Source organism: Megascapheus bottae, chromosome 7, assembly GCF_031878675.1.
Source record: "Megascapheus bottae isolate mThoBot1 chromosome 7, mThoBot2.hap1, whole genome shotgun sequence".
Taxonomy (NCBI): domain Eukaryota; kingdom Metazoa; phylum Chordata; class Mammalia; order Rodentia; family Geomyidae; genus Megascapheus; species Megascapheus bottae.
In genome coordinates, this window is record NC_143515.1 from 47,226,706 (window position 1) to 47,251,664 (window position 24,959).

At 37.6% G+C, this 24,959-nt stretch overlaps 1 protein-coding gene across 2 annotated transcripts in view; it reads left to right on the forward strand.

Moving 5' to 3' along the window:
• The window catches only part of Psme4 (proteasome activator subunit 4), a 99,179-nt gene that overhangs the window by 20,882 nt on the left and 53,338 nt on the right, over positions 1–24,959 (forward strand). Inside the window, exons 4-19 of one of the 2 annotated variants that reach the window (XM_090336925.1) lie at positions 363–428; positions 2,941–2,985; positions 5,237–5,386; positions 6,739–6,802; positions 7,653–7,727; positions 8,774–8,896; positions 12,466–12,558; positions 14,503–14,768; positions 17,029–17,215; positions 18,581–18,670; positions 19,430–19,494; positions 19,936–20,086; positions 21,581–21,679; positions 21,986–22,055; positions 23,616–23,683; positions 24,484–24,696. In XM_090336925.1, coding sequence (XP_090193051.1) covers positions 363–428; positions 2,941–2,985; positions 5,237–5,386; positions 6,739–6,802; positions 7,653–7,727; positions 8,774–8,896; positions 12,466–12,558; positions 14,503–14,768; positions 17,029–17,215; positions 18,581–18,670; positions 19,430–19,494; positions 19,936–20,086; positions 21,581–21,679; positions 21,986–22,055; positions 23,616–23,683; positions 24,484–24,696 — 1,825 coding nt within the window. The remainder of the gene's footprint in view (positions 1–362; positions 429–2,940; positions 2,986–5,236; positions 5,387–6,738; positions 6,803–7,652; positions 7,728–8,773; positions 8,897–12,465; positions 12,559–14,502; positions 14,769–17,028; positions 17,216–18,580; positions 18,671–19,429; positions 19,495–19,935; positions 20,087–21,580; positions 21,680–21,985; positions 22,056–23,615; positions 23,684–24,483; positions 24,697–24,959) is intronic. The other variant, XM_090336926.1, reaches the window with a different exon arrangement.

A 24,959-nucleotide genomic window follows, 5' to 3' on the forward strand; every position in this document is an offset into this window, starting at 1 on the left:
CATTGATGACAAAACTAAGATAATACTGCATTATGAGGAAATTACAGAATTAGTATTCAAATTTAAACTGACTTGTAAGTACAAAGTGAAGCATTGCATGCTCTACTATGGCTTTCTGTTTCAACTTTAACATGCCATTTTTAAGTGGAAATGGAGTGTAACAAAACCCATCCAAGACTTAGTCATTATGTATATCCCTTTCAGTTAAAGAAAAAAAGGAGAGTACTTTGCATTGTTATCACTTTAATATTGTAAATTTCCAACATTTGGAAAGTGTATACTAATAATTCGCTCCCTCTGAAAATTAGTGAAATACAATCTAGTACCATCTAGCCTTAACCTTTTATTTTATTTTTAAACAGAAACATTGTTCCCTTCATCTTGAGAGATTACAAGAATCACAAAAGGTCACTATACAGATATCACAGGTTAGAGAGATTGTACCCTTTTCTGGATAAAGAGCATAAACCCAATGGTACAAGCCTTATGTGTAAGAAGGGGTTGAAATTGACTTTTATTTAGATGAACTAAATCACATTCCCACAAACTTTAGTCCTTATAATGAGTGAAGTGATTCCTATCAGGTATTATAATTAATATCCTTTGCCTCTTAAAGAGTAAAGGGAACTGGTAAAAACAAAAACAAAAACATGTAGTTGTGTAGCTTTTAAAGGCTTTCTAGAATCATTTTCAACATTTATCTGGGAATTTCCTATCTTATGGAAATTTCTTAAGTTGAAGCAGCAGGTTTTCAGTGTAACGTCTGTTAACTAAATTGTTAAAGAACAAGTAAAATCTAACATTGAAAAGTAGTAGAATTACAACTTTTCTTTTTTCTTAGGAAAAATAGTTTACCATTTAGAATTAAGCTGGACGTGGTGGCAGACGTCTGCAATCCTAGCTACTCAGGAGGAGGGAATAGGACAGTTGTGAATTCTAGGTCATTGTTGACAAAAATAGCAGTGAAACCCTTTTTAAAAAATAAAACACCAGGGCCGGGAGTTTGGCCTAGTAGTAGAGTGCTTGCCTAGCATGCACAAAGACCCGGGTTCAATTCCTTGGCACCACATATATAGAAAAAAGCCGGAAATGGTGCTGAGGCTTAAGTGGTAGAGCTCTAGCCTTGAGAAAGTCCAAGGACAGTGCTCAGGTCCTGAGCTCAAGCCCAGGACTGGCAAAATAAAATAAAATAAAATAAAACACCAAGAAAGGTCCAGGGCTGTAGCTCAAGTAATAGAGTGCTTGTCTAGCATGTGCAAAGCCCTGGGCTTCGTCCTCAGCACTGAAAATAAATTTTCACTTAAATTGATCTTTACTTAGTTTCAGACCAGTAGTTCTTTAAACCTTGCCTTTGCATTTTGCAATTTATTTATAAATGGTTCTTCAATTGAAACTGAAAGAAGATCCAAGCTAGGTGCTGTTTCTTGCCCTGAAAAAACTACTTATTGGGTGGTGTAAGTAAATAAATGTAGATGGGGATGAGTGTATGAACAGATAGCCTTTTCATACATACTTTGGTTAAGCCTGAAGGAAAAATAAGTCATGGATTTTCACTACGATTTAAGTATAGTTTCAGAGAGGTTTGCTCATTGTTTTTTACCAGGCAAACTTTTTGGGGGGTGGGCGGGAAGGGGGGGAACTATAGAGTTTCTCTGATCAACAAGTTTTATGATGGCTTTCTGGCCCTGTGGTCCTTTTGTTTTTTTAGAAGTCTCCTAAGGAATTTGTACCTGATTTCCTCTCCATTGTTTTCTGAGTAATTTCAAAATTAAATAGCTACTCCTCAATAATATAGGGGTTTTTTTTGTAATTTTCAAAAACTTTTGATTATATAGTATACTGGTTGCTTGTGCTAAGTTTGCTTTATATTATCCCTTGAAATTCCTTTATAGAGTAGTTAGTTCTTCAGCTTTCAGAGGGTTGGATAGGCCTCTGTACTTAAGAATTTCAAGCAGTTTAATGATAAAGTGGTAGAAATACTGTCTGAAAGTTATCACCCCCCTTTTTTTTAGACTTAGGGCTTTATTTTTACCTATGCACACTATACACATTTATTGAAAAATTTCAGTTCAAAATTACTTAATTCTCCTTTGTTTTGTTGCATTTTACTTGTTTTGATTACACTAATATTATATTTTAAAATATAATTTCATTATTACTTTTCTGTTTATGTGGTACTGAGGAATTGAACTCAGGGCTTCATGCATGCTAAGCAAGCACTCTACCACTAAGCCACATTCCCAGCCCCTGTAGTTAATATTTGAAATACTCGTTTTTGGTAATAAATTTAAACAAGTATCTATGGCTTTTTAATTAAAATTTATATGTATATTTGTGCATTGGTATCTTTTATTCACTTGAGGCACCAACATGTTGGATTATTTTGGATTATATGTTTCACAAACTTTGTAAGTAGCTGGTCAAAGAGTTGGTTGTTCTTTTTGATAATTGGTGCCTTGGAGAGTTATAGAATTCTCATTAGTTGATTATGAAAATTTATTTCTGGAATTTGCTGATAGAAGCAAACCAGATTTTGTTATGTCTTCTGCTTTTTATTTTGATGTTGTAAAAGAACTGTAATAAAAATTATGACTTCAAGTTTTCAGACACCAAGCATACTTGATTATAAGTATGGTCATTACTGCCTAGTTGGTAAAGATTAAAAATGAGTTGTCCTCTTTCCATTATAATGTTTTCTTCTCTCTTGTTCATAGCAGAGAATGAATAAATTGAGAGCAGAGAAAAAAATACATTGAGGCGACTAGGTAGTTAATGCTTACAGTTCTGTTACATTAAAGGAGGATTAGTTGTGACATGTAAACATGTAATAACTGAATGTATCAGCATATATCTTAGATATATATGTATATGTATCAGTACAATTAGATGTATTCATGAAGTTCTTTAGTCTAATTTATTAAATGGCTTTTTCCCCTCCAGTTCTGTAGAAAATGTTCTCAAAACACTCGTGAAAAGCTGCCGACCGTAAGTAGTTGTCTCACTTTGTAAAGCCTTCCCCCATCTTTAGTATGCTTTGAAGAGGAAATTAAAGGTATAAGTAGTCTTTGACATCCTGATAGGTAGTCCTTGAACACAACATATCTTTTCTAGCTCTTGAACTAAGATTTTCATATTTTTAATTTAGAAAAATTAAATCAGGTACTTAGTAAGAATACCACGCTTTACATAGGATCATTTTTTTCTGAAAGATTTTCTTCGAGTATTGTTATTCATATAAAAGATATTTTTTAAAATAAACATTCTCGATATGGTACTAAAGTAAGTAGTAACAAAAAAGTGGTCGTTTATAAATATTTTTACCATTTTCTCCCATGGTAGAATAATTAGCTTACAATATTCCATATTCTATTAATTAAAGATGAATAAAAGGCATATTGAATATTAAAAAATTTCTTTTTGTTGGTTGTGGAACTTGAACTCTGGGCCTGGGCTCTGTCCCTGAGCTCTTCAGCTCAAGGCTAGTGCTCTACCACTTGAGCCATAGCACCATTTGTGTTCAAACTTTTTTTTCATTGTTATTAGGCTATTCATAAGAAGCTTAAGACCTATTCTGCGTCACAGGTCATCTCCAGTGAACAGTGTTGTTTTGTGGTAGGCAGTCATTCTACCCATTTGGTCTGTTTTTCTCATTGCCAGCTTGTTATCGAAGAACTTACTGGTTCTTAAATAATTCAAGGAAAACTTTTTTTAAAAGGTGAACATAGTCTTATAGTTAATGTTTTGGTTTTGTTTTGTTTTTTTGTGTCTTGGGGCTTGAACTCTGGGCCGGTGCTGACCCTGAGTGCTTCAGCTCAAGGCTACCACCCTACCCCTGGACCTGGGCATTGTCCCTGAGCTCTTCAGCTCTAGGCTACTACCCTACCCCTTGAGCCACAGGCTCTACTTCCCATTGTTTAGTGATTAATTGGAGATTACGAGTCTCAAGTTCTTTAAAGCTGGGGCTGACTTTGGGCTGGCTTTGAACTGGGATTCTTGATCTCAGCCTCTTGAGTAACCCACCTTTATAGTTAATGTTTTAAACAAGGACCTGACATACAATGAATGGTGTACTCAGTATATGTATTATTAAAAATGAAATTTTATTTTTTATATGGAGTGAGGTATGATTTAAATTATTATAAGTTTATGGTAATATAGTAGAATCAATGATACATTTATTGTATATGTCAAAATTTTAAGTACATTTAATGGGATTTTCCATTTTTCTTTGGGAAAAGCCCAGATTTCCAGCTAAATTTCTTAATTTTATTTTAAATCTCTTAAAATGCTTATAAATAATGATATGTTTGTAGTCTTCAGCCTTATGCTTTCTTGAACATATTTTAGGTTTCTAAATGTCTACCCTAGGGATGCTCCTTGCCATTTTCATAGAATTACAGAATATTCGAGCCTACAAAAGTAAATCATCTTGTCTGGTCTCTGTACTGTATGGGAGGACTGTCTGTTCCACTGACTGTACATGATGGCCAGAGATGCCTGGGCTAAAGCTCTCATGCTTGGCTCTGATTACTTCTTAGATTGACTGGATTCTTATGTATGAGACTTTTTCCCCTTTGCTTTTTCACTCAAGGCTGGTGCTCTACCACCTGAGCCACAGCTATACATCTGGATTTTTTGGTGGTCATCTGGAGATAAGAGTCAAATGGACTTTCCCCTGGCTTATCCTCACATCACAGCCTCCTAAGTAGCTAAGATTACAGGTGTGAACCACAAGTGTGAAGCACTGGCATCTGGTTCAGTTTTTAAAACTTCTTAAAGTAACTGTACAACTTCAGCATGTCAATTTATGAGTACAATGCTTCTTGATCAATGTCATCTGTATTAGGTAACTTTTATTTTCAGTTGATTATTATCAGCTTCATAGCATTTTTTGCAACTCTTAGATAAGAAACTATACCAAGTATGGCTGATTATTTTATTTATTTTTGTCAGTCGGGGGCTAGAACTCTGGCATGGGCACTGAGTTTTATAAATGTATTTATTGTGGGCTTATTCAACACTTTTAGTGTGTGTGATCTATCTATAAAGTCTTATTTCCCTTTTCCTCCTTTTTCAGTACTTGGAAATGAACCCAGGGCCTTATACATGATAGGCCAAGCACAATAGCAGAGTCCTTGACATTTTCTTTCCCCCTTTTTTTCAATCAGATACTGATTGATGCTATAGAATTTTTAATGCAATAATCTGATACTTGAAAATCTTTTTTTTCTATTAGATATTTTCCAGCAGATGCAACAGCAGAAATGCTAGAAGAATGGCGACCTTTAATGTGCCCTTTTGATGTAACAATGCAAAAGGCCATCACTTATTTTGAAATATTTCTTCCTACCTCCCTTCCTCCACAACTTCATCATAAAGGTTTTAAGTAAGTATATACACATTTGGCAAGTTCTAGAACAGAATATGAAATATAATTATTGTTGTTAGTTATGGGGCCTGAACTCAGGCCCTAGGCTCTGTTCCTGATCTCTTGCTCAAGACAAAGGCTCAGGGCCGGGAGCATGGCCTAGTGGTAGAGTGCTTGCCTAGCGTGCATGAAGCCCTGGATTCGATTCCTGCCTGGGATGTCTTTGAACTGATACTTAGATCAATTTCTTGAGTAGTCAGGATTAGATGTGTGAGCTACCAGTGCCAGCTACACACACAATCTTGTAAAACAACCTAAAAAAGCCTATTGACTCATCCATTGTATTTATTATACTTAAAGGGTAAAGTTGTAAATCAAAAGAGGAAAATTCCCATTTAGCCAAAGAGAATGAGTTTGGGGAGGGATCAGAGAGAATGATAAAAGGGGGGTGGGGGGCTTGTCCTAGTGGTAGAGTGCTTGCTTAGCATGCACAAAGTCCCAGGTTTGATTCCTAGGTACCATATACATAGAAAAAGACAGAACTGGTGCTGTGGCTCAAATAGTAGAGCTCTTACCTTGAGAAAGCCCAAGGATAGTGCTCAGGCCTTGAGTTCAAGCTCCAGGACCACCCCCCCCCCCCAAAAAAAAAAAAAGAGAATGGTGAAAGAGGTTAAATCAATCCATGTGCATTGTACTTACAAACTGACTTGTTAAATGGTAACCCCATTGTACAACTACTTAAAGATAATAAAAGTACAATTTTAAAAATACAAAATAGGGCAGGACTGTGGCCTCATGGTAGAATGTTGGCCTAGTGGTAGAGTGTTTGCCTAGCATGCACAAAGCCCTAAGTTCCATTCCTTGGCACCACATACACAGGAAAAACCATGAGTGGTGCTGTGGCTCAAGTGGTAGAGTGCTAGCTTTGAGAAAGCTCAAGGACAGTGCCCAGGCCCTGAGTTGCAGGACTGGCAAAAAAAAAAAAAAAAAATCAAGAATAGAAAGAATAAGCGTTTTAAATAATATAGTGAGAGAAAAAGGGAAGATGAGCAAGTAGTTACAGGGAAACATTAAAGGTAAAAGCAGAAAGGCAAGAAACCAGGAGGGGCAAGTTTCACATAGTTGTTCTTGATATTAATGAGTGGAAATTTAATAGATGAAGCCACATTGTATATCATTAATAAATTAGAAAAAAGATTGTATTTAAGGAATACATTTTGTGCCATTAAGTTTATAACTTGCAGCATTATTTTTTCTAAGTTCTGTAGGTATCAGTAAAAATAATAGATTTTTAAAAGTACAAAGGATACCTGGCTTTAAACTGCTGTCTGTAATCACTTGATATTCATAACATTTTTTTCCCCCTTCAGACTTTGGTTTGATGAATTAATTGGCCTTTGGGTTTCAGTGCAAAATCTCCCACAGTGGGAGGGGGTAAGTATCCCATTTTGTTCATCCTGTACTTTTTAAAAGTATACAGTAGTTATTAGGGGGTGGGGAGCGTTTCATGGTAACATTTCTGTACTTGCATTCACAACTACTCGTACCACGTCTATTCCCTTCTATTATTTTCCTAATTGCAATTGTATCTATCTATCTATTGTATCTACCTACCTACCTACCTATCGATAGATTTGAACTTGATGTCTCCCCTTTTTCCTTAGCTATGTCTCCAGTCCTGCTTTTTGCTGGTTCTTTTAGATTAGTCGCTTGGCCTCAGCCTCCTGAGTGTTAGAAATGCAGAAATGCAGGCGGTTGCCACCAGGGCCTGACACCACATTTTTTTTTTTCCTTCTTATTTTTGCCAGTCCTAGGACTTGAATTCAGGGCCTGAGCACTGTCCCTGAGCTTCTTTTGCTCAAGGCTAGCCATTTCCATTTCTGTGGTACTAAAGAATTGAACCCAGGGCTTCATGCATGCTAGGCAAGCACTCTACCACTAAGCCACATTCCCAGCCCCGTTATATTTCTTTCGAAAGCATTTCATTTGCAATTGATTTTAGTTGGGTAATGAATTGGAGGTCTTAAATTCTAAGACATAGCTATATAAGTTGTGCTAATGATTTCTGAAATTAACAAATGAGGAACTAGATTTGGTGGTTCACATCTATAATCCTAGCACTTGGGCAGATGAAGCAGTATGAGGCCATTCAGATCTATATAGGTCCAAGCTAGCCTCTACTGTACATGGAGACTTTGCCTTAAGAATACCTGAACAAGAAAAGAGAGTGTGACTGTGATATTTATAAACTGTTTATTTACTTTCTTTTTTTGTTTGCTTTCAGCAACTAGTAAATCTCTTTGCTCGATTGGCTACAGATAATATAGGGTACATTGATTGGGACCCATATGTACCAAAGGTAATTATGAATATTTGGACATATAGATGATCATTGTTTTGGGTAGTTTTTTGCTTTTTGTATGATATGAACTTTGTTTCCTAGTGGGAAATTTAGAAAGTACTAAGTATGTTACTAAAGGTGTCATGCATTAATGCCTTCCAATTTTTTGTATTATATTTGCTTATTAGAGTGTTGCACACTTTCTAGAGATGTCAGTATTCATGTTCCTAAATAAAGCTAGAACTGTGTCTAGGCGCATATATCTTTGGTATTATTTCACCTGCAATATAATCACACAGGAAGCTCTTTTTCTCTGTTGTTGCCTATTAAAACTAATTGGGAGGGAAAGTAACTTTTTTTTCCCCACATTTAGGCCCGTCCGTAATTTTAGATTTAATATATAAAGTTAATTATCTTAAAACACAACTGTTAAGTGATTGCATAGAATACAAATTCTTAGAAGTAAAAATCAAATCAACATTAAACATTTTACAGAGGACTCAATCTGTTAGAGGATACTAGATTTAATACTGTTTGGGATGGAATTGCAACATAAGAAAATATGTTTAGGAAGTCAGAAAGGGGTATAAAAAAATTCGTATTTGGGCCAGGAGTTTGGCCTAGTGGTAGAGGGCTTGCCTAGCATGCATGAAGACCCAGGTTCGATTCCTCGGTACCATATACATAGCAAAAAGCTGTAAGTGGTGCTGAGGCTCAAGTGGTAGAGTGCTAGCCTTGAGAAAGTCCAATGACAGTGCTCAGGCCCTGAACCCAAGCCCAGGACTGACCAAAAAAAAAAAATTCATATTTAACTGCAGCATATATATTTTGCCTTTTTATGTTTGACTATATCAAATTTTTTGGTCCTTGGACAGTTGATGCATGTCAATATACCTGTGGTTTCAGAGAATCATGCAATGTATCTGTTAATGTTTGTATTCATATCAAAACATCCATGATATAATGAGAATATAATCAATAACTAATATAAAACAGTAGGTTCTTTAAAGATTTTGATTCTTGTAAGTTTGTTCTTACTTTTACTTACTTTTTTCTTGTCATAGATATTTACAAGAATTCTGAGAAGCCTGAACCTACCAGTGGGAAGCAGTCAGGTGTTAGTCCCAAGATTTTTAACAAATGCTTATGATATAGGACATGCTGTGATATGGATTACTGCCATGATGGTTTGTAATAAATTATATTTACTTTATATAATTAACTTCTATTTTGTTCTAACTACAGAAATCTAATTCCAGGTTAGTTTTCTTGGGGGGGGGGCAGTTCTGGGGATTGAACTCAGGGCCTGAGCACTGTCCTTTGGCTTTTTCCTCAAGGCTAGCACTCTGCCACTTGAGCCACAGCACCATTTCTGGCTTTTTCTATGCATGTGGTACCAAGGAATTGAACCCGGGTCTTCATGCATGCTAGGCAAGCACTCTACCACTAGGCCAAACTCCCAGCCCTGTTAGTTGTCTTTTTAATCCTACAAAAAATTTTTTTCGAGCCAGAAGTGTGACCTAGTGGTAGAGTACTTGCCTAGCATGCACAAGACTTGGGTTCAATTCCTCAGTGCCACATACATAGGAAAAAGCCTGAAATGGTACTGTGGCTGAAGGGGTAGGTAGAGAGGTAGGTACCTCTCAAGAAGTAGCCTTGAGAGAGAAAGCCCAAGGACAGTGCTCAGGCCCTGTGTTAAAGCCCCAGGACTGGCAAAAGCAAAATTTCAGGGGTGTGGTATTCCGAAGGTTGACTCCAGAGCCATGAGCATTTTAAAACTTTTCGATTTTTTCTGATGTATCATGGTCATGTTAAGTAAATCCAGAATGTAGTCATAATCTCTCTTACTGATGAAGCTTAAAAAAACAGGATTTGGAATATTGAAGTATTTGATAAGTCCAACATTTTTTACAGTCTAGAAAACAAACAATTGAAACTCAGGGTGTAGTGGGGGAATGATGGGAGGGGTAACATTGATCAAGATACATTGCATTCATAGCTTGGCTTATGCAATTCTTTTTTTTGTAGCTAATAATATTTTTTTTTTTTTTTTTGCCAGTCCTGGGCTTGAGCTCAGGGCCTGAGCACTGTCCTTGGACTTTCTCAAGGCTAGAGCTCTACCACTTGAGCCTCAGCACCACTTCCGTCTTTTTTCTATATATGTGGTACCGAGGAATCGAACCCGGGTCTTCATGCATGCTAGGCAAGCACTTTAACCACTAGGCCAAACTCCCGGCCATAATATTTTTTTTTAAACTCTGGGTCCTGTATCTTGTCAGAAACTTTTTTTTATAGTATTTACTGAAAGTTTTAGAATGGCCTTATTTTAATGTAGAAGTGTGAAAGTAGGCAGAAGCAGAATAGACAGAAACATTTCTTTTTCTCATGTAGGAAATGTGTTTTTTTTTGTTTTTGTTTTGCTTTATTTTAAAAAAAAATTTCTGTAGTGTTATTATATATAAAGATTTATGTACCAAGGGAAAGCCAGGTGAGTACTTTTTTTTTTTTGGTCATATGGCTTGCGTTCTGGCCTGGGTACTGTCCCTGAGCTCTTCAGCTCAAGGCTACCACCCTACCTCTGAGCCTGAGCATTGTCTCTGAGTTTTTCAGCTCAAGGCTTCCGCCCTGCCCTTTGAGCTTCAGTGCCACTTCTGGTTTTCTAATGGTTAATTGCAGATAAGAGTCTCACTGACCTTATTGCTGGGACTGGTGGCTTTGAACTGTGATCCTCAGGTCTCAGCCTCCTGAGTAGCTAAGATTACAGGCATGAGCCACCAGGGCCAGCATGAGTACATTTCTTTTGGGGCAGTGTCACCCCTCCCTCACCCAGTTTTACCCTCCTGTCCCTACCCACAAATTATATAATTGTCAACAGTGTCTAGTGGAAATCATTGCTGCATTTGCTTGCTTATTGTTAGTGATCACATAAAATGTTAAACTCAAAGTTTCTTTTTGTCGGTCATGGGGTTTGAACTCTGGGCCTGGTTATTGTCCTTGAGCTCTTAGTTCAAGGCTAGTGCTCTACCACTTGAACCGCAGCACCACTTCTAGTTGGCTTTGAACTGCCATCCTCATATCTCAGCCTCCTGAGTAGCTAGGATTACAGGCATGAGCCACTGCTGTCTGGCAACACATTTTAACAGTGTTCTTAGTGAGGGGAAAAATACTAAAGATTGATTTGTAGTTATCTTAAAGAAAAGACAGGGCTGGGAGTTTGGCCTAGTGGTAGAGTGCTTGCCTAGCAGGCATGAAGACCAGGGTTTGATTCCAAGCCAGAAGTGGTGCTGAGGCTCAAGTGGTAAAGCTCTGGCTTTGAGAAAGTCCAAGGACAGTGCTCAGGCCCCAAGGTCAAGCCCAGGACTGACAAAAAAAAAAAAAGAAAAGACAGAAATACAATTTTAGATTTCATCTTTCATATTGAAATATAGTATTAGAACAATCATAAAAATTTTGCTTACTATTGTATTGCTTCAGTAGTGCTCCTTGAATTATTACTCTGTGTTTCTGTGTTTGCTATTGTTTCTGTGCAAAAGAAGGATTATTATGCCTGTATAGCAAGAAATTCATGCTCCCCTTCTTTTGCCATTTCAATAGAAAATGTTTTTTTCCCAGTCTCTAAGAGATTATGTCAGAATTTCTAATTTTGGGCTATTTTCTTGTGGAATTTGTATGGTATCTTTAAGTAGTTAGACTTTTCTAGTTACCAGATTGAGAAAAATGCTCATAGGTTTTATTTTATCAGGAAGACATTTTCCTAATTTATCTTGATATTTATCTTTTTATGAAGAAATAGGGGATTTTAAGGGCAAGTCATAGTTTTTATATTGAAGCTAGACTTTGCTTCTGTGATGTTTGATGTTTGTTTTGGGCATTTTATTCAAAAATAAAAAATATATTGAATCCAAATATGGCCAGATACGATCATTTTAAATATTTAGAACTAATCATAACATATCTGAATGTGTTTATGTGCATTTCCCCTCATTCCGTACACTGATAAAGTAACTTGACTTAAGGAATGTTTCATATGCATTCTATTACCACTTTTAGAATGATAGTGATAAATTTTAGTATCCATATTATTTAGTTTCAGAACAGTTTTATATGCATCTTTCCTAAGGTGAAAAGTGTTTTGTTAGTTTTATAGCGCTAAGTAAGTTTTTTTTGTTTTTGTTTTTGTTTTGTTCATCTTAGGGTTTGAACACCATCCTTGGGCTTTCACAAGGCTAGAGCTCTACCCTTGAGCCATAGCACCATTTCTGGCCTTTTATATGTACATGATACCAAAGAATTGAACCTAGGTCTTTGTGTGTGCTAGGCAAGCACTCCTAGCACTAGGGCCAAACACCCAGCCCAAGTTGCTCTTTTTTTTTTCTCCCTAGTTCTGGGCCTTGAATTCAGGGCTTTTTGCTCAATCCTAGCACTCTGCCACTTGAGCCACAGTGCCACTTCTGGCTTTTTCTGTATATGTATGTGGTTCCTAGGAATCCAATCCAGAGCTTCATGCATGCTAGGAGAGCACTCTACCACTAGGCTATGCCCCTGGCCCATTTTGCTCTTACCTTATTAGAATGTTTTAAATTGATTTTTCATAAAATTCATTGGATCCTTTTGACTCTTACTTAGAGGTAGAGTTGGTTTTTGTCAGCAGGATGAAGAAGAAATCAATTAGAGATTGACTTACGGAGTTGGCCTGTTGACAGCTTTATTTTTATAGTATGTTATGGGCACTGATATTCTTCTATTATTTGGACAGGGTGGACCAAGTAAGCTAGTGCAAAAACACTTAGCTGGCTTGTTTAACAGCATCACATCTTTTTATCATCCTTCAAATAATGGGCGCTGGCTGGTAAGTAGGTTCATTTCTACTGTACTATTTGAAAATTTAAAACTGCAGTCATTGACTACTTAATATGTGCTATATAATAACATTTATTATCTTTCATATATGTCTAGACTCAAGTTACTTACTTACTTAATTTATTAATCTATCTATCTATCTATCTATCTATCTATCTATCTATCTATCTATCTATGTATTTATGTATTAGACCAAGAGGCTTGAGCTTGGCCTGGGCCCTGTCTCTGAGTTCTTTAGCTCAAGGCTACCACCCTGCCCCTGGGCCTGGGTGTTGTCTTTCATCTCTTCACCTCAAGGCTAGGCTACTGCCCTACTCTTGAGCCAGGCCCCACTTCTCATTTCTGTAGGCTAGATGGAATCTCCAGTCCTTTTGTGCCTCAGCTGGCTTTGAACCTTGATCCTCAGATCTCAGCTTCCTGAGTAGCTAGGATCACAGGCGTGAGCCACCACCCGGTTAAGTTACTTCATTTATGAAATAGACTCAAGTTGCTATATTTATGAAACATTCAGAAATAAATTGTTACCACTTACTAACTTCCAAAATGCATATTTGTCAACAAAACCAGTAACTGACACAAATACGATCTTTTCTATTTTATGTCAGGTGTTTTTTTTTTTTTCTTCTTACTATTTTTTTGACAGTCCTGAGGCTTGAATTCAGGGTCTGGACACTGTCGTTGAGCCTTTCTATGCAAGGCTAGTGCACTACCACTTGAGCTGTTACGTGACTTTTTATGTGTATGTGGTATGCAGATTTGAACTCAGGGCTTCGTGCATGCTAGGCAAGCACTTTACTACTAGGCTACACTCCCAGCCCTTTATTTTGTTTTTTAATTGCCTGACTGAAGTGGCTTTTCATGTAATGGAAATTTTATATGATGCTAGAAACTTTTAAAGATGGAATTTACAGGTTCACATCAGTAATCCTAGCTACTCAAGAGGCTGAGATCTGAGGATCACAGTTTGAAATCAGCCCTGGCAGGGAACTCTTATCTCCAATTAACTACCAAAAAACTGGAAGTTGAGGGATGACTCGAGTGGTAGAGTACAAAGCTCAGAAATAGTCCAACTCAAGTGGTAGAATGCAAGGCTCAGGAATAGTCCCCAGGTTCTGAGTTCAGGCTCCAGAATGTGGTGGAAAACCCCCAAAACTAGAATGTGGTGTTGTAGTTCTGTGATTCAAGTACCTGGAAAGCAGTGGGAAGAGGATTATAAGACCATTTTAGATGATATACTGAGACATTGTATCAAGAAACAGACATCCTTAGGCTGGGAGTTTGCCTAGTGGTAGAGTGCTTGCCTAGCAGTAGAGTGCTTGCGGAGCAGGCACAAAGACCTGAGTTCTATTCCTTGGTACTACATACATAGAAAAAAGTCAGAAGTGGTGCTGAGACTCAAGTGGTAGAGCTCTAGCTTTGAGAAAGTCCAAGGACAGTGCTCAGCCTTGAGCTCAAGCCCAGGACTGGCAAAAAGAAAAAAAAAAAAAAACAAATATCCCCAAACCTTGGAATTTAAAACACATGTTTATTTTATCAATAATTTTTTTGTTTGTTTGGGGGATTTTTTTTTTTTTTTTGTGGGCCATGAGGCTTGAACTTGGCCTGAGTGCAGTCCTGGAGCACCTCCCTACCATTTAGCCAAGCCCTACTTCCTGTTTGCTGGAGGTTAATTGGAAATAAGAGTGTCAGGTCCTTTTGTGCCCGGTGCCCAGGCTGGCTTTGAATCTTGATCCTCAGATCTCAGCCTCCTGAGTAGCTAAGATTACAGGTGTGAGCCACCATGCCCAACTAAGATGTTTTATTCTTTGTAGTTTTGCTATACAGATCTTTGTATTTACAAGATGTTAAAAAAAAAATCTCTTTTGAGTGAAATGACAGGAGTCCTTAAGTTTTGTTGGGAAATTTAACCTACTTTTTGTTCCTATATCCCCAGAACAAGTTAATGAAACTACTTCAGAGATTGCCAAACAGTGTTGTTAGAAGATTACATCGTGAAAGATACAAGAAGCCCTCTTGGTTAACTCCTGTGCCTGATAGCCATAAACTTACTGATCAAGATGTTACAGACTTTGTACAATGTATTATTCAGCCTGTTCTCTTGGCTATGTTTAGCAAAACTGGTAGTCTAGAAGCAGCTCAAGCTCTGCAGAATCTTGCACTCATGAGACCTGAGCTGGTAATACCCCCTGTGCTAGAAAGGTAAGTATAGCTTTACTTGTTTTGTGAAGTCTCAGCCACAGCTGACTGAACCTTATTTGATCTCTCTTATTCTGCCTGTTTCTTTTCCTGTGCGTTTTCACCAAAATACACTAAAGTTGGGTGCCAGTGGTTCAGGCCTGTAATCCTTGCTACTCAGGAAGCTGAGATCTGAGGATTGTGGTTCAAAGCCAATCTGGGCAGGAAAGTCTGAGACTATTATCTCCAGTAAATTACACAGTAAAAGCTGAAATTGGTGCTTGACTCAAGTGATAGAGCACCATTCTTGAGCAAAAGTATTTTAGGGGCAGTACCTAGGCACAGAGTTCAAGCCCCAAGACCACCCTCTCCCCTCCCCTAAAAAAATACATATAGTATGATAAGAATTAATAATGTAGAAAAGATTTTTTTCAAATCAATTTTTCATTGTAATTAATAGAAGAGTTACATTATATTTGCCAGATAGAAGATGCATTACTTCACAAACATTGATACCCTTTCTCGTTTTTGTCTTCATTTTCCTCCCGCCACCCCAAGTTTTTTTTTTTTTTTTTTTGCCAGTCCTGGGGCTTGAACTCAGAGCCTGAGCACTGTCATTGGGCTTTCTCAGTGTTAGTGCTCTTCCACTTGAGCCACAGCACCATTTCTGGCTTTCTCTGTGTATGTGAATCTAGGGCTTCATGTATGCTAGGCAAGCATGCTTCTGGTCCTTGAAAAGAATTTTATTATTTTTGTTTTATGTAACTATAGGTATATTCCTTTTATAATACAAATCTTGTCTCATTTACTTGCCTTGTATGTAGAACAGGTATCAATAAGCTGGGTGTGGGCTGGGCCCTAGTGGTTTACGCCTGTAATCCTAGCTCCTTAGGAGGTTGAGATCTGAGGATCGAGATTCAAAGCCAGGCCTGGCATATAGGAACAAAAAGTAGGTTCCAATTTTTCAACAGACCTTCAGGACTCCTGTAATTTCACTCAAAAGAAATTTTTTTAACAGTTTATAAATACAAAGATCTGCATAGCAAAACTACAAAGAATAAAACATCTTAGTTGGGTATGGTGGCTCACACCTGTAATCTTAGCTACTCAGGAGGCTGAGATCTGAGGATCAAGATTCAAAGCCAGCCTGGGCACCGGGCACAAAAGGAACTGAGACTCTTATCTCCAATTTAGCACCAGAAAACCAGAAGTGGTGCAGTTTCTCAAGAGGTAGAGTGCTAGCCTTGAGCTGAAGATCTCAGGGACAGTGGCCAGGCCCAGAGTTCAAGCTACATGACTGATAAAAAAAATAAAATAAAATTAAGACCCTTCTTAGAAAGCAAGGAAAGTGAAAAAGATTAGAGATGTGACTCAAGGAGTAACTGTGAAGTTTGAATTTACACTCAATATCTAAAACAGAAAAGAAAATGAAGAATACATTTTAAGGATAAGAGGTGTGTGTATGTTGCTGAGAATCAAACTCAAAGTCTTGTATATGGTAGGTACATGCTGTCTAAAATTGAGAATTTGAATTTACAGCCTCTCACTTGTTTAATCTGTTTGCTTACTTGACTAGTGTTTGAGCAGCCTTGGGTTTTTTTGTTTTTTAACTGATTATAGAGTCTTTTGAGTTGCTTCAGACTGTGATCCCCGCCCCTCAGTAGCTAGGATTGTGGGCTTGAGCCACTAATGTATGATTGTTTTTGTTGTTGTTGTTTTGTTTTGATCAGTGGTGGGACTGGAACTCTGGGCCTGGGCATTGTCCCTGAGCTCTTCAGCTCAAGGCTACCACCCTACCTCTTGAGCCACAGCACCACTTCTAGTTTTCTGGTGGTTAATTGGAGTTAAGAGTCTCATGGACTTAGTGCCCGGGCTGGCTTTGAACTGCCATCCTCAGATCTCAGCCTCCTGAGTAGCTAGGATTCCAGGCATGAGCTACCACAGCCAGCTGGTATATGATTTTTTTTTTCCCCTCCCTTCTTCTTTCCCTCCTCCTCTTTCTTCCTCCTACCCTCCCTTCTTCCCTGTGTTTTACTTTTTCTCCTTTTCCCACTCGCTTCCTTTCTTCTGCTCTCTTCCTTTAGGGACAGCACCCAGACCCCCAGAGTTCAAGCCCCATGACTGACCCCCCCCCCAAAAAAAAAAGATTGGGAAAGTATGTAGTAACCTGTGCATATATATTTTTTTTCTGATAATTCTAAAACTCCTCAATATTCTGCTCACTATACTTTAAAGTCAAATTGCAGTTTATATCATGTTTTAAAATTCTGTTTTTACACTGTAGAACATATCCTGCATTAGAGACATTAACAGAACCTCACCAGCTCACAGCCACTTTAAATTGTGTAATTGGAGTAGCCAGAAGTTTGGTATCAGGGAGCAGATGGTTTCCTGAAGGTCCAACACACATGCTACCTCTGTTGATGAGAGCATTGCCTGGGGTGGATCCAAATGACTTTAGTAAATGCATGGTGAGCACACTGATAGTTTTCTTTATATTTAATATTGTGTACATGGATACTCTTTAGAACATGATAATATAACACTATATGTAAACATGTCTAAATTTAGATTTGTATGTACAATTTCTATAATGTCTTAAAATTTTTCATTACCTATATATGTGCTAAATTATAGTGTGTTTAAGTTCATGGATTTGCTATTTTTATGAAATAGATATGTTTAAAACCACAGTGTGGGGTCACTTAATCTTTCTTTTCATCTACATTGATGACACAGTGGTAGGGAAGCTAGGCATTTATACCTGTCATCCCAGCAGTCAACAGAGGAAGGAGGACATCACAACTTCTAAGCCAGCCACGGTTATATAATGAGGCCTTGCTTCACAAAAATCCAAAACTCCCCCCAAAGTTATATAATATAAAAGACATAAATCATCATCTCCTTATATAGTCTAGAAATTCTAGCTTGATCACGTTGCCCATCTTCCCTTTTTCCTGAATTTTTTTTCTGAGTTCTCTACATTAGCATTTTCTATTTACCCTTAATGTTGCATTTTTAGAAGAGAGAAAAAGTTCTGATTGACAGAAAATCGGAAAACACAGTGCTACACCCAATAACAAAATTAAATGTATTGTTGTAAGGTAAAATATGCCTTAAATCAATTATATATCCAGTCATGAGAAAATAGAGAAGCCACATTTTGAGAGGTTGAATCTTGGAGTTTTTATTAAACGACCAGTGATTGCATTGGTGGGCTCCTGTTTCAAACACCAGCAGCCTGCAAATATACTTAACACAATTAGGAAACAGACCAGAGAGGAAAGAACAACACCAATAAGGCAATTTACCTACAATGGAGAGCTGAATTGGGACACCATGGTGACAGAAGAGCCAAGAAACAGGATACAAAGTCAGAGATATGTAGTATGGTGTGTAATGGTGCCTTTGCTGGTCTAGCCCTAAACAGAGTAAGGTCAGGCGACAGGGGCACAGGAAATTCCCAGTCCCAGGCAATGGACTGACAGATTTAGTAGCCTATCACCCAGGCACTTCCCCTTCTCTCTGGGATTCAGGCATTCCCCTCACCTGAGAGGTGATGGCTTCACCTTCCCCACCATGAAGACTAGCTATCAGACCCTGCCATCTACCCTGTGGCCAATATGGCTATAGCCAGTCTTGACCTCCTTACTTCATTATAACCTATACTAATGGTTAGTTAGTTGGTAGGAACCTTAATTCTAGGTGAAAAATATCATGAAAGATTATGGGGGAATTTACCTCAAGAATTTATTTGGGTTCTTAGCTTATGGTGTATTTATATTGAACTAGAATTTTATAATTAATGTCAAAAACTGTTTTGTATCTTTCTATAGATCACATTCCAGTTTATAGCAACATTTTCTACTCTGGTGCCTTTAGTAGATTGTTCATGTGTATTACAAGAAAGAAATGACCTCACAGAAGTAAGGCTTTTTTGTGTTACCAAAGTGCTGAGTTCTGATTAGTACTGTGTGTGTGTGTATACATATATATATGAGTTAGGCCCCCATTGATGTCAGGTAGGCTGTATAGCATTGTAAATGAGTTTTTTTAAGTAGGCCATTTAATAGTTATCACCGAGAGTTATGCTTCAGTTTCAGTTCTGTCACTTTTAAGTGTTTTGTCATGTTAGAAATAAACTTTTCTGGGCCGGGAGCTCAGCCTAGTGGTACAGTGTTCACCTAGCCACCACGCCTGGCACTCTTGACATTTTGAACTAGTTAATGCTTTGTTGTGGAAGGTTGCTCTTCCACTGTAGGATATGTAATGATATGCTTTGCTTCTAAGGGCCTACTTTTTCACCTTTCATATTGTTAAATGTCCCCTAAGGGGAAAATTTCCCCATATATTTCCTTTACTTATATTGGTACTTCATTTGTGTCATTTGGATATCAAGTAATGCTGTACTATCCTTCATGTATAAAGTAACAGTTTGAAAACTAGAATTTATAATAAATTTGGCTGCTTATGTTTTGGCTCATGTGAAACATGTTAAAGACTTAATTTGGTTTTCAGAAAGTAGTAAATGAGTTATGAATTTTTATATATTATTGTTGTATTATATTATAATACCCAGTATGATAATTTAGTATTAGCTCTATTTGCTAGGCCATAATTGATTTTCTTAGTTCAGAAGACAGTAAAACCTTATTAGTAATTTTCTTCACTTTGGGATGTTATAGGTGGAAAGAGAACTTTGTTCAGCCACAGCTGAATTTGAGGATTTTGTCTTACAGTTTATGGACAGGTAAGCTGATAATCTAGACCTCTCTGATATTCATAAACATACTTAACCTGTTCTAAGAAACAGTTTTTCTTTGCATTATAACCTTTATTTAGGTCCTAGCTAAGGATGCCACTTAGGAAGTTAAAAATGTTAATATGTGATGGTGGGAGTTTGGCCTAATGGTAGAGTGCTTGCCTAGCATGCATGAAAACCTGGGTTTGATTCCTCAGTACCACATACATAGAAAAAAACAGAAGTGGTGCTCTGGCTCAAGTGCCAGAGCTCTATCCTTTAGAAATCCCAAGGACAGTGCTCAGGCCCTGAGTTCAAGCCCTAGGACTGGCAAAAACAATGTTAAAAACGTTAGTATGTGAACCATATTCAAATAAGTAGTAGTATGAATAATCATGATCCCAAAGGCCTAATTATTAGTTGGCAAAATGTTTTGTTTGCATTATTTAGATGCTTCGGTCTTATAGAAAGCAGCACATTGGAACAAACAAGAGAAGAGACAGAAACGGAGAAAATGACTCACTTGGAGAGTTTGGTTGAGTTAGGACTGTCCTCTACGTTTAGTACAATCCTCACGCAGTGTTCCAAGGAAATATTTATGGTAAGAGAGAATTGCTGTAAAGTTATCCTCTGGCCTTATAGATTGATATTTTAAAGCCGAGCTTCTGTTACCTTTTTTTGAGGTGGGGGTACAGGGGATGTCAGTCATAGGGCTTGAACTCTGGGCCTGGGTGCTGTCCCTGAGCTCTACAGCTCAACGCCACCAGTTTTCTAGTGGTTAATTGGAGATAAGAGTCTCATGGACTTTAGTGCCAGGACTGGCTTTGAATAGAGATCTTCAGATCTCAACTGAGTAGCTAGGATTGCAGGCATGAGCCAGCTTTTTTTTTTTTTTTTTTTTTTTTCAAAAAAAAACAAGACAGGCCGGGAGTTTGGCCTAGTGATTAAAGTGCTTGCCTAGCATGCACGAAGACCCAGGTTCAATTCCTTGGTACCACATATATAGAAAAAAGCCGGAAGTGGTGCTGAGGCTCAAGTGGTAGAGCTCTAGCCTTGAGAAAGTCCAAGGACAGCGCTCAGGCCCTGAGCTCAAGCCCAGGACTGGCAAAAAAAAAATAAGACAGGTCCTCACTGTTTAGATTGCTCATCTGCAATTGATTGTATAGTCCAGGCTGGCTTTGAACTTACCATTCATTCATTCATTCAGAGTGCTAGAATTAGAAGCCTCTGCCACATGCCCAATATTGACTGACACACATTCTTTATATAGAGATATAATTTACAATTATATATAATTTTTAATATATAGTAGATGTAATTTATAATTAAATCTAATTAGGAGAAAAGCTTTGGGAATTCTTTGTACCATACTAGGTAGATCAGACTGGGGACAAGACTGAGATAGTAGAGACAAGCAGAGGCTACCAAACACAGGCCCTGATGTTAATAATCAACTGCCAAAAGGGAGAAAACAGTCAAACAAGAAGAAATACTATCTAGTTTCATGGTAGATTAGAGTTGCCTTATAAAGCATTTGACTAATACTTAGTATGTATAGTGTTACCTTTAGAGTTGCATGAAATAGTTTGAGTATAATGAAAAGAATACAAATGATTTTTTAACAAAAATGTTAACAATTTACAGCATTATTCTTAGTTTAAGAACTCATTTCTTTTTCTAGATACTTAAAATTCTGTGATGTGATTGTAAAATTAATTAGGCTGCTTTAGGTTCTTTAGAATAGGGGTTGATATTTGTAGTTGATAGTTATCGGGAAGACTTACAGAGTTTATAGTCCAGAAAATTCTCTGAATTTACTTCCATTGGCTGTAATGTTGTACGTAGGTTTTTATAGAAAGTAAAATCTTGCTATCTCAAATATTTTGTTCAGGTAGCAATCATCTACAAGTTGTTCTTAGAACTCACTGTACCATTATTAATCAAATTCTTATTAAAATTTGGCTGCTAAAAACTTGCTACTTGGCTATTTCTTAGATTGCTGGAGTATATTTACCATTTCCTTTATTTTCCACAAGATGTTTAATTTTCTGAAAAATGTTGATTAAAAATGCTTTTTTCTTACTTATTCTAACAGGTGGCCCTTCAGAAGGTTTTTAATTTTTCTGTTTCCCATATATTTGAAACAAGAGTTGCAGGCCGTATGGTGGCAGACATGTGCCGAGCTGCTGTAAAGGTGAGTTTATTATTAATATTTGAGGCAGGATCTCTCTGATATCTGACCCATAACTCTTCCTTTTTTCCTAATCTTGCCAGAGTGGTATGAGTTTTTTTTTGACTGATACATTTATTACTGAACAACCAAGTGTATTCAATTTATTTTTTCAGAAGTACTTACTATACTTAAAATATGCTTAAAATGTTCTTTCAGAAGGTGCTTACAGCCCTTACTATTTTTAGTAGCACTAAAAATAGTGCTACTGTGTATTTTGTGTTAAATGTTTACCTTTCAGAGAACTTACTTATGCCAATACGCTTTCAGTGCTGCCCTGAAGAGTCTTTGAAGTTATTTGTTCCCCACTGCTGCAGTGCTATAACTCAGCTTACAATGAGTAAGTCATTAATTCTCTATTCTATCTTTACAATTTTAATTAAGAATACTTTCTGGGGGGATTGGGAGGGGAACAGCCCTAGGGCTTGAACTCAGGCCTGGGTACTGTCCTTGGGCTTTCTCAAGGCTAGCACTCTACCTTTTGAGCCACAGTATCACTTCTGGCTTTTTCTGTGTATGTGGTACTGAGGAATTGAACCCAGGGCTTCCTGTATGCTAGGCAAGCACTCTTACTACTAGGCCATCCTCTTGGCCCCAAGAATACTTTTTTCTTTGCTTCTCCGTGACAACACATGCCTCAAGCTGTGCAGTTTTTCAGTTTTGTAATTTGTGAGGAATTCAGTGCTTCCTGTCTGGTATGTCCCATGTCTCATCAGGTTGTCAGTAGTTTACAAATTGTACTTTATGCTGGGCATCAGTGTGGCTCATCCTATAATCCTAGCTTCTCAAGGTTGAGATCTAGGAGACTTCAGTTCAAAGCCAGCCTAGGTAGAACAATCCATGAGTTTCACCTTCAGTTAACCAGCAAAATTTTAGAAAGGAAGTGTGGCTCAAGTTGTAGATTATCAGCTATGAGAAAGAAATCAGAGGACAGGGTGCTGAGTTGGAAGTCCCATTTTCAGCATAAAAAGAATTTAATACTTTCATCCAACTATCAGGTTTTTTTTTTTTTTTTTTTTGCCTGTCCTGGGACTTGAACTCAGGGTTTTGGCATTTTCCTTGAGCTTGTTTTGCTCAAGACTAGCACTCTGTCACTTGAGCCACAGCACCCATCAACCACCTCTGGCCTTTTCTGTGTATGTGGTATGAGGAATTGAACCTAGGGCTTCATGCATGCTAGGAAAGCACTCTATCCAATAAGCCATGTTCCCAACCTCAAGTTATTATTATTATTTTTATTTATTTTATTTTATTTTGTAGGTCATGAGGGGTTTGAACTTGGCCTGGACACTGTCCCTGAGCTCTTCAGCTCAAGGCTACAGCCCTACTCTTGAGCCAGGCCCCACTTCTGGTTTTTTAGTGGTTAATTCGAGATAAGAGTCTCAGGTCCTTTTGTGCCTGGGCTGTCTTTGAACCTTGATATTAAGGTCTCAGCCTCCTGAGTAGCTAGGATTATAGGCGTGAGCTACCGTACCCGGCTCAAATTATTTTTAAGAATATGAATTATGCCAGGTGCTGATGGCTCCCGCCAGAGGATTACAGTTCAAAGCCAGCTACCTCAGGAATGCTTATGGGACTGTTATCTCCAATTAACCACCAGAAAACCAGAAGCAACACTATGGCTCAGAGTGGTAAAACACTGGCCTTTGATCAAAAGAGTTCAGGGAATGATCCCAGTCCTAGACTGCTTTATGAGGTGAAGGGGAGAAGTCTTGATTGTTAAGTTTATTTTCTTGAAGATAGAGTTTTCACCTCTGTTTGAAAAGGGCTTACATTCATGAAGAAGAAAAGTCTCTGAAAGAAATTTTCTGAAATAGAAATTCTAGCTAGCGCTATCTTTAAATGACATATTTGGTTACATGTATGCATTTTCTCCCTAATACTATTTTGCCATGTTTAGATGATGATGTGTTGAATGAAGAAGAATTAGACAAGGAGTTACTATGGAATCTTCAGCTTTTGTCTGAGGTATTGGAAATTTTGGAAGAAAAAGTATGAAAATAATAACTTGGTATAAGAGATTAGTTCTTTATAGTCTGGATGCTGGTGGCTCATGCCAGTAATCCTAGCTACTCAGGAGACTGAGATTTGAGGATCAGCACTAAAATCCGTGAGACTCATCTCCAGTTAATCACCAGAGCATCAGAAGTGGTGCTGTGGTTCAAGTGGTAGAGCATTAGCCTTGAGTTGAAGAGCTCAATGACAGTGCTCAGGCCCAGAGTTCAAGTCCTACAACAAACAACAACAACAAAAAAGAGATTAGTTATGATAAATTGTTTTTTTTTTAAGCAATGCACATTCCAGAGTTCTTAGAAATTCTTGATATTATTTCAGAAAGTACAGATGTTTCATACTCTTTGTTCAGAGGAGTATGGAAATTATTACTGTATGTTTGTCAACCTACTTGACCTTGGAATCCTTTTCTTTTGCATTAAAATTTGGCCATTGGTCAAGCCTCAGTTTCCTCTATGAGATAGTTTAGAAATTTAAGCAAATTTTATTTTTTTAACAAGGGAGAAGGGGGGAAAAAGAGGGCAAGAGGGAAGGAAGGGGAGGAAGGGAGAGAGGGAAAGAGATAGAGAGAACACCCTGTTGAAAAGGATGGTACCTGAAAACCAAAGGTCAGAAAATGTGTATGATTTTTTTAAAAGAATTTTTAACTATTAGGATAGACAATTTTAGAACAAGTTAAAATCACTTTGAGAAACATTGTTCTAGACACTTTATTGGAACTTAAAATAGGCTTAACAAATTTTCCTTCTTTTTAGATTACTCGAGTGGATGGGAAGAAGTTGCTTCTTTATAGGGAACAGCTTGTAAAGATTTTGCAGAGAACCCTGCATTTAACTTGTAAACAGGGTTACACTTTGTCTTGCAACCTTTTGCATCATCTTCTTCGTTCTACTACACTTATCTACCCTACAGAATACTGCAGTGTGCCAGGTGGCTTTGACAAGCCTCCTACATACTTTCCTATCAAGGCAAGCATTTTCAATATTAAGGATTCAAAGCTATATTGGATTCTTTTTTCTAAGTGACTTTTAGTATGGGTTTTGTTTCTGTCATTATGTGTAAGCATATCATTTCCTTATTTTACAGTGGATTGCTGGGGGGGAATGGGTGCTGGTTATTAACATCTGTAATGCTAGCTATTCAGGAGGTTGAGATCTGAGGATCACAGGTCAAAACTAGTTTAAGCAAGGAAAATCCATGAGACTTTACCTCCAACGAGCCACCTAAAAAC